Source organism: Eurytemora carolleeae, unplaced genomic scaffold, assembly GCF_000591075.1.
Source record: "Eurytemora carolleeae unplaced genomic scaffold, Eaff_2.0 scaffold564, whole genome shotgun sequence".
In the NCBI taxonomy this organism is placed as follows: Eukaryota; Metazoa; Arthropoda; class Copepoda; order Calanoida; family Temoridae; genus Eurytemora; species Eurytemora carolleeae.
The window spans coordinates 192470-207895 of NW_019396542.1; the positions used below are offsets into that span (position 1 = coordinate 192470).

General features: G+C 32.6%; 1 protein-coding gene across 1 annotated transcript; it reads left to right on the forward strand.

Annotated features, from left to right (window-relative positions):
• The first annotated feature begins 476 nt into the window (after positions 1-476).
• On the forward strand, positions 477-12548 carry LOC111705176 (adhesion G protein-coupled receptor L3). Its single transcript, XM_023477640.1, has 19 exons — positions 477-511; positions 1086-1170; positions 1406-1496; positions 1866-2005; positions 2065-2154; positions 2219-2327; positions 2445-2532; positions 3119-3234; positions 3297-3383; positions 3448-3555; positions 4536-4590; positions 8113-8183; positions 8242-8314; positions 8573-8691; positions 8775-8905; positions 10018-10073; positions 10192-10245; positions 10363-10416; positions 11724-12548. The coding sequence occupies exons 3-19, from the start codon at positions 1448-1450 to the stop codon at positions 11824-11826; spliced, it is 1503 nt and encodes a 500-aa protein (XP_023333408.1). The 5' UTR covers positions 477-511; positions 1086-1170; positions 1406-1447; the 3' UTR covers positions 11827-12548.
• Positions 12549-15426: the final 2878 nt, after the last annotated feature.

Here is a 15426-nt window from a genome sequence, read left to right on the forward strand (position 1 = left end):
ACCAACAGACGTGCACCAACAGATGCGCCAACAGATGCAACAACAGACGCACCAACAGAGGCACCAACAGACGCACCAACAGACGCACCAACAGAGGCACCAACAGACGCATCAACAGACCCAACAAACGCACCAACAGAGGCACCAACAGACGCACCAACAGACACACCAACAGACGCACCAACAGAGGCACCAACAGATGCACCAACAGATGCACCAACAGATGCACCAACAGACCCACCAACAGAGGCAACAACAGACGCACCAATAACAATAAAACCAACAACTACAACAACAAAACCAACAAATACAACAACAGATGCACCAACAGACACACCAACAGACGACCAAACAGACACACCAACAGAGGCATTAACAACAACAACAACAACAACAACAATATGGCCAAATAGAACAACAACAATAAAACCAGCAACAACAACAGTAAAACCAACAACAACAACAATAAAACCAACAACATCAACAACAACAACAACAACAACAACAGCAGGCATATGTTCAGAAATTGATTCTAGAAATAAAAAATGGCATGCAACATACAATGAGTTTGCTTATCAGAATTGTGATTCTTGTGCAGATCCTTGTGAAAATCAAGCTTCTTGGTTTTGCGACGGAACTCTGGGACGTTTTAACACCCCAGAACCAGACAGATCTAATTGCATTGATCCTTGGATAGCTAATATTGATGAGATGTTTAACAGTTCGACTGCTTTTGACATATCAGAAACAATTCATAATGGTCTAAATGAATCATCAAGTACTCCTCCCCTGGGTGGAACAATATTAAAGTTTGGAGAAATTCTTCCAAAAGTTCTTGAGTTAAGGAGAACAGAAAGCAACAGCTGTGATAATTTCACAAATAATCTTGTCTACTCAATCAATGAAATTTTTAACCAATCTGTTGGATGGACTGAAATTTCAGACTTGAAAAACAAATCCAAAACTTTGACAGATTATCTTGAAGCTTTAGACTACACTGGATACCTCTATGCAATTAAAAATAATTGTTTTAATTGTACTTCAGAGAAAGAATTTAAATATTCTAACATACAATTAACCTCAAGGACAGTGGACAATATTACTAAGAGTGCAAAGGAATGTTTTTACTTTGATTCGGACTCAATATGTATTACGTCAAAAAAAGAAGAGGTAAGTTGTTTTTATGAGAACATATTTAATACTTTGATTAATACAAATTGATAATATAATAATATTAATAAAAAAAATAATAATTAATATTATTTGGTTGAGATTAGTATATTAAAAAAATCATTAAAATAAACTACAAGCAAAGTAATTTTATGTGAAAAAACTATACCACTTGGAGTGATGGCTTTGGAAATAAGAAAATGTCCATGGTCTTAAAAAATATTTTATGTATCAGGAAAAAGATGATGATTATGATTGTGATGTACTTGTTGCAACTATGGTTAGAACTCCAAATGACCAAGAAATATTTCCAAATAATTTAACAGGAAAGTTAGATTTTATTTTAACAAATTTTGATTTTTGAGTTTAGTATTTGTAAAATTGTTCTTTGTTTCCTTATTTTAACAAATAATCATACTTTTTAGTAGATAATGTAAATTTTAAAATGTTACATTGTTATAGATCTGTATAAATAAAATTTTTTAAAAAAAGGGGACAATTTATTACATTTTTGATGATTTATAAGACCATCAAAGTCCTTCAATTTTTCAGCTTCTTACGTATGATTATCTCTGCCTTCCCTTGATATGGATACATAAAGATGCCCCCCCCTCATAGGAAGGTGTAAATAAAAATTGTATTACAATGGACCAGACGGTTTGGCTTTATCCTTACCATGTAAAACATTCATACAGAATTGATAATAACTGAGAGCAAAGAGGAAAACTACTATGAAGGAAAATTTGGAAAAACATTGATAGGACTTACTATCAATAACAAGACCTCAAAATGGAAAAATGACGTTACTATAATTTTTGATCATCAAACATATTCGGTAAAACTTTTATTTAAATTCACAAACCTTGTCTAATCTCCTTACTAGGATTGTTTTAGAACCAAGGGACTTGCCTTTTTGTCCCCCGTACTCCTACTTGTGTGTTCTGGAATATTACAACTAGTTCTTGGTCCACATTGGGATGTAAGGTTAGGCTCAAAAAAAAAATATCAAAGAAAATTTGAGTTTAATAAATAAAATTTGTTTGTTTAGTTTGACTATGTTTCTTCTACTCTGGACAAAGCAGTTTGTATTTGTGATCATTGTACCAACTTTGGAGCTATGTTGGACTGGGAAGGGAATGCTCCTGCCAATGATCCAAGTAAATATTATTTGAAGAACTTATAAATCTTTCATTTTAAAAACCATTAATTTAATCAAAAAGAAATCATTTGAATAAAATAATTAAGATTGTTTTTACCTATACATAATACCTCAGCCTTGAGTAAGTTATCAATATCTCTACTCTCCCTTTCCTGCTTCTTTCTGGTGCTGACTGAGATCATCCTTATGATGCAATTACAACGGTTTGTATATTTAAAAATGCACTTAATTTTATTATGTCTTTTACTCTTGAAATTCCAGAACTTGTAAAATAAAAACTTGTAACAAAACATAAATAATATTAAANTTAAATACATACATTATTGATCTCTGTTAGAATTTACTTGAAGAGAGTCGAATTTTAATTGAAGTAAGCAGAATTCTGGTTAATGCAGAATCCAAGTAGTATTCTGATTGAATTGAGTGGCGGTACGTGTCTGAACGCCGGATCACTGTAATTAACGTAAGCAGGATTATGCTTGCTTCGATTTCTGATGATTGAAGTAAGTAGAATTCAAGTGAATGTAATTAGAATTTAGAGTACAGGCCGTAAATTGATATCAAGCAGAATTATCGTTGATATATTACAACGGATCTTCATGGCTTGGTGCGTGAACTGAATACTGTTGATTGTAAGCGGGTTTTTCTAACAGTGCAACTTTCTGAATTTGTATGGATGCTATGTTCTTTGGTATAAGTAAGGATCTCCATCGATAATTTTTTGTCATAAGCCTATACCCTCTTGTTTTTTCAAAAACACTCCTTTTAAAGATCTAAAATTTGATTAAGGACTGTTGAAAGAAACCCCTCCAACCTTACCAAGACCTTTAAACGAATCAGAGCTATTGAACGGAATAGAAATATTTGTCTTTTTATCGCCCAGATGCTATTGATCATACTTCCAGGTTCAATCAAAAATCCTCTTCATTGCTTATTGATAAAATGCCTAAAATTTTTGTGTTGCTAGAACTATACAAAGATGTTGGTTGCACGGTATGTGAGGCCTTTGGTGGAGTTCTTCACTTTATTTGGCTTACAGTATTTGCTTGGACAGGTCATTATCTTAAATTAGCACTTTCTTCCAGAACAAAAAAATCATTCTTATTTCTAAAATTCAGTTATTGGAGGAATCTCACTCTACATTGCCTTGGTAAGAGTGTTTTTCTCTGAAAAATTTCTCATGATGAAGTTCTACTTTGTTGGATATGGACTACCTTCCATTATAGGTAAAAGAGAATGTGCAAAAAGTTTTTTTTAATCTTTCTTTAAAAATGTTTAACCTATACCTTGAAGCTTTTTAAACAAGATATTGTATTTAATCAATTTTAACCAAATTAAATGAACTTAAGTGGCATCTCAAAACCCACAAAATCAGGTTTCAATTCAGCACTGGCCTAAATCCTTGTTCTTCAGAAGATTTCTGATATTTGTTTTTTATTTGAATAAAACAATTTTAGTAGAACCCCCACCCTTCCATCTTAAAAAGAGAAACCTGTAGGAGAATATATGCTATTCAGGGCTAGGTGGATTTAGATAGATAGATGGTGACTGTAAGTTGCTCTTTCATTATAAATAAAATGTAGTATATGGTGGACAAAATTGCAATATGCTGAGCTTTAATCACTAATCAATACAACCCCTCCCTTTCTCCTGTGTAAGTTGTTTATCCTGACTCCCAAGCAATTTTAATCCTTGTGAACATGACAAGTAATTCTACACCTTTATTTCACTTAGGCAGTGTCAGGTAGTTTAATGCAGGCTCAAGCATATTTTTTTATGATTATTTTTTGACAGATTTTAGGGCCTTTTCAATTTAGATCATGTTTTGAATATATTTGTTTAGATTCTCCATCATATGCTTTCTTGCAGGTCAGCTGTCCAGTTTACATTATTTTTTGTGCATTTATACTAAGAATATTTTTTAATTTGAGAATATGATAACAAATTTACAAAACACAATCAACAAATAAGATAAAAACAATATAAGCTATAAGATAGATTAAGAAAGATAGATAGTCATGGTAGGTTGCTCTTTTTCAAAAGGAGGGGTCCACAGCACCTTCATTGAGGAATTACTGAATATTTTATACTTTTAGTTAACAACCTTCTCAATCTGATTAAATTAGAGAAAAATCTAAATGATACATTTTTAACACTACCTCAAATTGTTGTTGCATCCAGGAGTGCTAATTTAAACTTGTTTCAGTGATTTTAACTGTTGCCCTAGGACAGTTAACCGGCAGCTTGCCTTACCTTATGAGGTAAATATTAGTAAGATTGACAACATTCTGAATGTGAATGATTCTTTTGAGCTTTTTAGCATATAAATAGTAACCTTGAGCATTAAAATTTAAAGCATGCATATTGGAACAATATTGAAACAATTTTGAAAAGCAAAAATTTCTGGAACACTGTTAATTTCATACTGCCTCACAGTGGCGAGGCCGGTATTTGAGGCCAGATTTTGGTCCAATGATTGCATCAATATATGGACTAAGGTTACACTCTAAGAAATTTCAGATTTTCATCTAACAAAATTTGTTGGAGCACCGGACTCAAATACACCTTAGTAGAATCATTCGTCAAATTTTGTTGAATGTATTTTCAGTCGCCTTAATTTAAAGTTTGTTACATGATCTATCAACCGGTGTTTGTACGCTCGCTGTGCCGCGCCTCCATATAATTATCATCTCACAAAGTTTGTTTCATGTCGATTCAACCAGCGACACTGCGCGGTTTAAAAATTAGCATGCGTCAAAATTTGTTGGATGTCCCTTCAACTTACTGCGCAACTATGTAATCATTTGTTATATGATTATTCAGCTTTGAATCTTGACCCGTCAAAAGAGGTTGTTACAGGTGGCGCCACCTATTCTCTCCATATTTGTTTTAACTAGATTCAAAGTTTGTTACATTAAAATCCGGCTGTTATGTAAAATTTCAATTTTTTTATACAATTTATTAGTTTTTAAAACACATAAAGTTATATTCATGACAATTAATTAGATAAACATTACACAGAATGAACATAAAAATAGTTCATATGAACATAAAAATAGTTCAAATGAACATAAAAATAGTTCAAATGAAATAGTTCAAATGAACAAAAAAATAGTTCAAATGAACATGAAAATAGTTCAAATGAAAAAAAAATAGTTCAAATGGAAAAAAAAATAGTCTAAATGGACTAAAAAATAGTTCAAATGGGCAAAAAAATAGGTTAGGTTAGGTTAGGTTAGGTTAGGTTAGGTTAGGTTAGGTAAAAGATAGTTCAAATTAAACTATTTTTTTGTTCATTTGAACTATTTTTATTGTCCATTTAAACTATTTTTGTGTTCATTTGAACTATTTTTTTGTTCATTTGAACTATTTTTTTTTGTCCATTTTAACTATTTTTATGTTCATTTGAACTATTTTTTTGTCCATTTAAACTATTTTTTTGTTCATTTGAACTATTTTTTTATTCATTTGAACTATTTTTTTTCATTTAAACTATTTTTATGTTCATTTGAACTATTTTTGTTTATTTTATTAATAATATTTTAATAGTTCAAATGAAAATAGTTCAAATGAACTAAAAAATAGTTCAAATGAGCAATATATTTACTCATTTGAACTATTGTTCATTTAAACTACTCACATGGTCCCACCTGCAGTAGTTGAAATGAACAATAGTTCAAACGGCAGTAGTCCAAATGATATAGCATCCACAATACTCCTTGGACACCCTCTTTTTCCTATCCAACTTTAAGACCAAGTAGTTTGGGACTTCCCCCTTAGAGGTGTCAGCAATCTCAAAATTATTGGCTCAGAGCTTTTGCCAGGAAAATATTATGAAAATCACCATTTTTAAACCTTCTTGTTTTGAACACACCCCTATTCATATCTAATTAATTCAGAATTTATTTCAGCTAGATAGTCAAATGAATAGTTTCCATCATTATCATGCAAAATGCAATATGCATGATTACTGCAGAACCATTGAATACTATTAGTTAGTTTTTTTTTGATTTTACATAAGTGTTTGCTGAAAGATCAAACACATAATTTTAAATTTTTTAATTGCATTAATAAATTAATCTTCACACAAAAGTAAGTTTAAGAATTAGAAGAAAAATTTATCATTTCATTTTAAATTGTATCAAATATCAGAGGCCGAATTTAAAGAATTTGACCCGCAGCTTAAATTTAAGCCATGGCTCAAATATGGTTGGTTTCACTTAAAATTGTATTCAATTTTTCAAGATTTATGCCTGCGCTCAATTAGGGTTTCCATTCGCAAAACTTTTACACAATTTTTGCAGAACGAAACGCAAAATTTTTCTTTCTTTGCGCATCAGTTTTGCGCGAAAAAAACAACAATTTGCGCAATCATTCGCAAAAGTCATTTCGCGAAAAATTGCCCTATTCCGCTTTTGCAAAACTCAAGTTTTGCGCAATTCCGCAACCGGAGTTTTGCGCAATTCCACAATTTCTTAAAAATTAAACGGTTTGTGACGACGTGTGTGTTTCTTAGAATTAAATTCTGGAAAATCTTGTTTTGGAATGTCTTCCTATTGGTCACTTTTACATAATTTTGACCAATGACAGTTAAGAAGAGTTCAAATCTCACAATTTTCTCAACAATTTTAGTTTTGGACATGCATATTTCCTAAAAGTGGATTCTTCAGGCATTGGTTACTTTCTTGCATTATTTTATATGAGATTAAAAAGATTTCAGAAATTTGATTAAAAAAATTTAAGAATATAATTCATACTTGATTAGGCAAAGCTTTTAAAGGTCACTTGAAATTATTTAATAGGATTAAAATATTGCCAAGTTTCACACTCTCTAATTTCTATTTAATTACTTTTGGTCCCTTAATTTAAACTTTTTGTAACTGGAAGTAACCAATTGAGTGTAGTATAATCGTTATTACACTCGTATGTTAATATTTTTTTTATGTATGGAATAAATCTTCAGTTGTTCAATTCAAAGCTTAGAATATCAATTTTTGACAACTTGCCTAAAAAGTTACATTTTGCGTAAAACTTGCGATTTTGCGCAAAAAAAAAATAGTTAAAATGGACAAAAAAAATAGTTCAAATGAACAAAAAAATAGTTCAAATGAACACAAAAATAGTTTAAATGGACAATAAAAATAGTTCAAATGAACAAAAAAATAGTTTAATTTGAACTATCTTTTACCTAACCTAACCTAACCTAACCTAACCTAGCCTATTTTTTTGCCCATTTGAACTATTTTTTAGTCCATTTAGACTATTTTTTTTTTCCATTTGAACTATTTTTTTTCATTTGAACTATTTCATTTGAACTATTTTCATGTTTATTTGAACTATTTTTTGCCATTTCGTGGAAACCCTACGCTCAATTAAAACCGGTTTTGGGGGATTTGAGACGCGGCTTAAATTCATTAAGTTTGGACACAGAGCCCGCAATTTAAAAAGTTCAAGAAAATACAACTCAGGTGTACGCTGTCGCTGGGCCTTATTTACAGCTTGGGCTTTCAGATTTAAATTGCATAAAGTTTTGCAAAGAGTTGAGTTCATAAAACCAAGGTCGGTTTTATTTTTATTGGGCTTAACTAAGTTTAGCCTAAGATATCACAGCTGTCAATCATGTGACACAAGCTGTCGTTAGATTTTGGTCTATAAGATTGGGTCTAAAAGCTGGGTTTAAGGAATTACGACTTGAGTTGAAGCTTTAAAATTGCAGGCTCTGAGCAGTTTTGGTTAATAAAAGCCAAAATGTGTCACCTTTTGCTTTTAAAGCAAAATTGCAGGAATTATGAGAATCATGTTAACAGCTGCTTGTTACATGGCAGTGCTATCTTTGCTTTAGTAGTTCCTTTAGGTAACACACAATTAAGAGTTGCATGAATATTGTGTAATAATACTAGTAAACTGTTAAGGATTTGTGCTGGTTTTTAACTTTGTAGTGATTATTATTGTGCTAAAAACTATCTATAAGGTGCTTAGAATAAGGTACATTTTCTTTGAAAATATAAATATTAAGAAGATTTAATGATTGGTCTTGTTGTGAAATAAAAATAATCAAGCATTCAAAGCCAAAAAAGACAAGTTTGCAATTACATATCTTTTCAGGCTAGTAATATGGGATTCTTCATGCTCCTTCTTGAACCTGCCCTTGTCATTGTCTATTTTTTCATGTGTGTACACTGTTACACTGACTTGGTCTAGTGTACAGTGAAAAGAAACTTGCTAATTAATTAATATTTTGAGGATTTCCAAGCCTAGTGGAGGAATTTTTGATGCTAAGCCTGAGACTAAGCTACTGTTTTACACTATGGTTAAAAATACTTTTCGTCTTTTCTTTTTGCTTGGCCTTCCTTGGTTTTTTGGTAATTATGCTAAATTTGAATCAATTAACATTTATTTTTAATTTTTAATGGATTTTTCCTATCACTATTCTTGTTTGGGTTAGGTTTATTTGGGTTAGATTTATTACCTACTTCTACACTACTACTACCTATTCCTGCAAAATATGCAACAGTCATACTGAATTCTTGTCCTGGATTCTACATCTTTTTCTTCAGTATTGTTGAAGACCCTAAGGTACAATTAAAATTTGAGGTTAGGGGCAACCTTTTGAAAATCTTTTTGAGGAAATTCTTAAAAATGCATTCTTAAACATATTTTGCCTCTATAAGCTAAACATAATTAGTTTAAACATATACCACTTATTCCCTTTCACAAATTAAACTCAATTAGGATCTCTTAATGTCCATTCTTGTCACTGGGCATGCTTTTACTTTTTAAATATTCCTTTTATGTAACGGTCAGTTTTAATTTTTAACAATGAGCCAAAAAAAAATATTGATTTATTAAATTTGTAAGCTAGTTTGTCTTTTAAACAGCAGTCTTTTTCCTTCAGAATTTTTAACCAATAGTTCTTCCATTTAGCTGTAGAATTTTTTCATTAGTTTCTATAGACTTAGAACATAACTCCTTTTTCCTATAATTGCAAGAATGATGAACCTCAGTTTCTTATCCCTAACTAGTTTCACTTATTACTAGTAAGATCTCTCAAAAGTTGCCTCTGGTAAATGCATTAATAAGTATGTGTTATAAAGAAGAGAAACAGGATTTGTTCTCAGTTTTTCCAGCCAAATCTAGGGCAGACTTTTTAAACATAAAGTCAAAATCGATAACAGACTCTTCCATTAAATTTTTAAAGCTTATCATTTGTTACATGTAAGTTGCCCAGCCCAACCTCAAAGCATAATTCTTTAACTGTTATTTGTTCATGCTTAATAAGCAAGAACCATGAAGTGGTCTTGGGGATGTTAGGTACTTTGACGAAGGCATTTTCTCAAGCAACAACTTTCCAGGGGAATTTTCTGAAGTGGCAGCTTACCAAATGTGCAATTTCCCTAGCCACGACATCCCAAGTCCATCCTAACCACAGGGCTTGGTCCCTAGCCTTTTCTAGTCACAACGCTCAGCCCCCCTAGTCCATTCTAGCCTCTCTAGCCTCTGCAGTACTTGATCCCCAATGCAGCCTGTAGGGCCTCAGAGGGCTTACCCTAACCTTTGGGAAGTTACCAAGTGTGAAATTTACATTTAAAGTTGCCATTGGGAAATTGCCTTTGGGAATATGTCTTTGGGAAAATGCCTTAGGGGAAATATATAAATTATATAGGGTGTTTAGAATTTTAGTATAACAGGTCATGCCAGAGGGAAAGAAGAAATGTAGAGCTATGATTACAATGTTCTGGAACAGGTACAGTGTATACTGAAAAAAACATTATCTAAATTTAAAAATAATTCTATCAATCATCCTACCTAAGTAATTAAACTTGTGTGTCAAAAAAAAACTTAATGATAAACCAAGCTTTCAGGTTACGAGTTCTAGCAGAGCTTTGTAGAGCTATGTTTACAATATTCTGGAACAAGTACACACTGAAAAAAAACATTATCTATATATAAAAATAATTCTATCAATAATCCTACCTAAGTATTTGAACTCTTGTTTCAAAAAAAAAAAACATAAAGATAGATGGAGCTTTCAGGTTGCGAGTTCTGGCAGAGCTTTGTAAAGATATGTTTGCATTTTTCTTGAACAGGTACAGTGTAAATGAAAAAAAAAACATCTATATTTAAAGATAATTCTAGCAATTATGATAAAATAATAAACAGGGCTTTTAGGTTCCAGGTTCAGGCAGAGTAAAGAGACTTGTTATTATCATGTTGTACTAGGTGAAAAAAAAAACAGGGGGTACATGTGTTGAATTTGAAGAGAAAGAGAGAGAGCCTGATCCATGGCGCATGTGCCAACTCCTCTGCCTTAGGGTTATTGTGAACGAAAAACCCCTTAATCTTGAAAAGACAATATCTAGTGTTATATCTAGAGCTGGACATGTTCCTGGTGGAACGATCGTTCTTTCCCAAGAACGAACTGAATGATCAAGAACGATCCCATCGTTCTGAAAAAAAACGCTTAGAACAAGTCCTTAAAAATATTGGAACGATTAGTAAAAGAACGGAGCTAAATGGGAATTGCTTGAAAAGAACGGTTAAAATCGTTAACATGTTCTTATTATCAAGAACTTGTTCTAAGTTGGGAACGCATTTTAAATCAAACATTTGTGTAGATTTTGATTTAAGAGATTCGAAAAAAAATGGAAAATTTAAATCAAGTGAAAAAAATAATATTTTATTACAAAAATATTGATATTCATAAAACTGCCTAACCCCATTTGTGAAACCCGGGTTTTAAAATTGGTTTTCATAACGATACCCTGTCTTAAGTTTTGGGCTCTGCTAAACTGACAACACTTAGTGAACACAGCAGGTTTCAGTTTAACTTCTGTATAACATACATACTAAGGATATTAGCACTCCCGCCCCTCCCCCCACTCTCACAAAATTATACATTACTCAGACCAGAAATTATCTAAGCTTATTCTTTTAACTCTAAAATATATGTATAATTTAAAGTATTATTTACGGCTGTGAGGAACTTTTATTAAAAAATCGTAATTTTTTTACTTTTTAACCAACTCTTTTCTATAAAACTTTTGCCTTGAATGGAATTGTTCGTTACGAAGAACAGAACGGGGGATGGAAAAGCTCTTGATTAAGAACAGAACAAGAGGGACGCAACGTTTCTTCAACTAAGAATACCAAGAACTGAACAGGAAGACCGTTCTTCTACTCAGAACGGAACGGAACCATAATGGAACGATAAAAAAAGAGGAACGAGAACGGAACGATTTAGCTGAAGGCCCTCATTCTAGAACAAACGAAACGATTTCAAAAAAGTCGGAACGTGCCCAGCCCTAGTTATATCTGTGTTTGTGCAGTAAGCATCAAGTTTAGTTGCTAAAGCTTTACAGCTGTATTCCCTATAAATGAAAGATTGAATATTTAGGTATGAACACTACAAGTTATGGGACTATTTATATTTAACCTCCCTGGAAAATCTATTAAGAAGGATATTGAGGAGTCCTCAGAAAATTGAGCAAAGTCATTAAGTCAAAAATCCAAGCCACTAAGTCAAGAATTCGAGCCATCCAGTAAACAAGATGAAGTATATTTTCTTGAAACAGAGTTTTCTAGTGAAGGATTATCTAGTTACTGTTAAATAAATGAGTTTTCTTGTCAAGAAATTGTGTTTTTTCAATCTTATTATTGAGAATACAGGAACAGAATGTAAGATTGAGTCCAAAGATCTCTTTCAAGTCAAGGTGTTGAAAGATATAACAAATCTTAATAATTCTGAAAAAATGAGGGAAACAATTTCTATTTCAAATTATTTATTTAATCAAATAAAAGAGGATAATTTTGTTATTTCTCCATGTATTAGACAGTACAGACAAGAATACCCCGAGAGAAAGGAGAACCAAGAACCACTGTTTTACCAAACCTAGCCCCCTGGGAAATCTAAAAACAAAATTTGAGAAATTTTAAAATTTTAAAAGAGACTGCTCGAAAAGCGTTATTTCAACAAGGGCGGCCACAGGTGGAGGGAGGGTACCTTTGCCCCCTCCCCCTGAGATTTTGAGGCATAAAATGTTCCCTAATCGATAAAATAATGTTTGATAAATCATATATTATACCCATTTAAAAGTTATTTAAATTAATTAAAAATCAACTCTTGAATGTAAATGATAAATGTAGATGTTTGTTAGAAATGAAACTTTTAAAACTATTACTATCTAACTTCAAACTTGCAAATAAAAATTTTAATATTGTTCCAAATTTAACTTTCCTAGTAATTTATTTTTGACTTTAAATTGCTTTATGTTCCTATTGTGGAAGACGATGCCTGGCCGCGTTAAACAAGTTCCACAAGATTCAATAGAATGAGATAGAACGGATACGGAGCATAGTACTGATAAAACATCTACACGTGTGATATCAATATTGACTCTAGTTCTGAACCCTCTAGTAATAAGTTATAAGAAATATATATGCTGGAAGTTATTTATGCGTTTCTATTAGAATCTGACTCACGTACTCTATACTATTATTATTATTATTATATTATCTTGCACCCCCTCCCCCCTGGCTGAAATCCTGTGTCCACCCATGCATGCAAAGATAGCAATGTTTGATTCACCAATTCATGATTTCGATTTTCATATTAATATTTATAATTTTGAAAACTGATTATTTTCAATTGTGGTTTCTCTAAATATGGGAATTGTGCATTCTACTGCAGAAAATTATGCAAGAATTATCAAAATTAAACACTTTTAAACCTAGGAAAACAACAATATTATCCCAATACTGATCAAAAAAGGTTTCAAGGGTAACGTTGTGAAACGGGCATTGCAATCTTTGCATGAAGGATCACTTGAAATTAAGCAAACAGTCAATTTGCTGTAAACTCTGTTGGGTTGGTACCTGGGAAAGTTTAGTTCCATCATGTTGAATAAGTTCCTGGGTTTCCCAGTCTCCATTTCTTGACTTTTTCAGGGCAGATAAACCACCAGGAACTGGATATCCCTAGATAGATAAATGCAAGAAATATATTGACCAGGAACTGATATATCTCATGTGTCAAATCCATGTACTGCAGTGAGAGGAGATCAAAACAAAGAATTCAGGGGCAACGCATCATTTTGAGGGAAAAGGGCCCCAAGGGGTGGAATAAAAATATATTGCTATTGCTATTGTATTTTCCATGTTGACCAGAAAGCCAAAAATCATATGTATTCACTTAAACTTGATATATTAACTTGCTGTTTGTTGGACTGTAATATCACATCAGAGCTTTAGTCCTTTCCCTTCAACTTTTGTGGGGGCACCGGGTTTGTTTCCATGGTGCCGTGACAAACTCCTGAAAGACAAACTCCTGAAAGACAAACTCCGGAAAGACAAACTCCTGAAAGACAAACTCCGGAAAGACAAACTCCTGACGAGACAAACTCCTGACGAGACAAACTCCTGAAAGACAAACTCCTGAAATTATAAAATTTTTCTCTGAATGAAATATGATAAAATTCATAAACTTTAGGAGACAAAATCCGCAAATATCCTAGAAAAAATTCTCAATTTTTAGTAATTTGAATATGTTTCAAGCAGCAAAGTATTACAATGATCAGAATAACCAGCAAATTTGTTATAATTTATTTTTTATTATTTAGGGTTAGGTTAGGTTAAGACAGGAGTTTGTCTTTTCAGGAGTTTGTCTTTCCGGAGTTTGTCTTTCAGGAGTTTGTCTTTCAGGAGTTTGTCACCGCGCCGTTTCCATTCCTCCCAGAGTGTACAGTACACAATTTGCATATATATGAGTTGGGTGCTCCTGTACATAGTTCCTTGGATAAATGCAAAGGTTTCGCCACCATTTTTAACTTTAATAATTAATTTTAATTAAATTTTACAATATTTTTAAATTTCAATATGGAAACATTTTGAGACTTTTATATTTCTTGTTTTTTATTCTTTCTTCTTGATCTTCCATTCCTTGTCCATCCTTCAATCATACTTTGGCTAATTTTGAAAATAAAAATAAATGCATTTTTTGGATGTTTTCTGCAGCTAGCCAAATTGCAAAGGCAGAACTATTTTGTGGAGCCCTGTATCAATATTCTATATATTGAGAGTGGCAAGGTTACTCTCTCCCTTGTTTGTATTTAAATTTTTCTAAGAAAAATTTTCTTCAGTCATGATACTGTGTCAGCTCCTGCATTCCTAAGACACTTTCAATAAAATTTTCTTGATGGAGGGGGAGAGGGGTGAGGGGGGCGTTTTACACATGTTCCAGTTTTTTTTCATGAGTAGGACATAGAGGTGGGGATGGGACGTCTGGCATTCTGTGTATTTGTCTTTATTCGCTATCAGTGAAAAAATAGATAGTGTAAAAGTCAAATCCTCTTCTAATTTTTCCTGTTTATAGTTTTCTTCTTCTTTCCTGTTTATCTTGCTTTAAGCACCCATCTCTATTGTCAAGAGATTTCCCTTCCACTTTTTTCTGTTCAATTTATTTTTTCTTCTTGCTTCTTGTTTCTTGTTTATACACTTTAAGGCCTTTCTAAATAGTTCTTTTAACATTGAGTTGTGGAGCAGGTAGGAGATAGATAAGAAGGTTTGTATGAAGAAGAGTATAGGGGATTTCTCCCTGTGTTCCTTCATTTTATACTGTTTCCCAGTTAGGTGAATGAAGGAATTTACCCATAACTGCACCCCATATTCAAAATGGGGAGTTGTGATCCCTGAAAGCTCTCTTGAGAGGTATCTTCCATTGCAGTCCAGTCCTCACATCTGGTCACGTAAAAAACCGGTATCGTTGTGCATGGCTTGTATTCCCACGAGGGGTTAAACTCCTCTTTCAGTGCACTAAGCTGAAGATGAAGATTTTTTTTAATCTATGCCTCCAGCTTCTCCTGTAGGATACTAGATGCGTAACTAAACTCAGCGCTTCCCCTGCTGCAATTCTGGGACTGCATAGTAGGTCCGTTCTGCTTGTGAGAAAGTAGGCAACTAATGTGCCACCTATAAAGATTAGAGATTGAGCGCCATCTTTACTCATTAAGGATTCAGCGCCATTCATTAAGAGTAGAGTTTAAATAGCGCCATCTGCAATATATATATATATATATATATATATGAACTTGATTAGGCAGGCA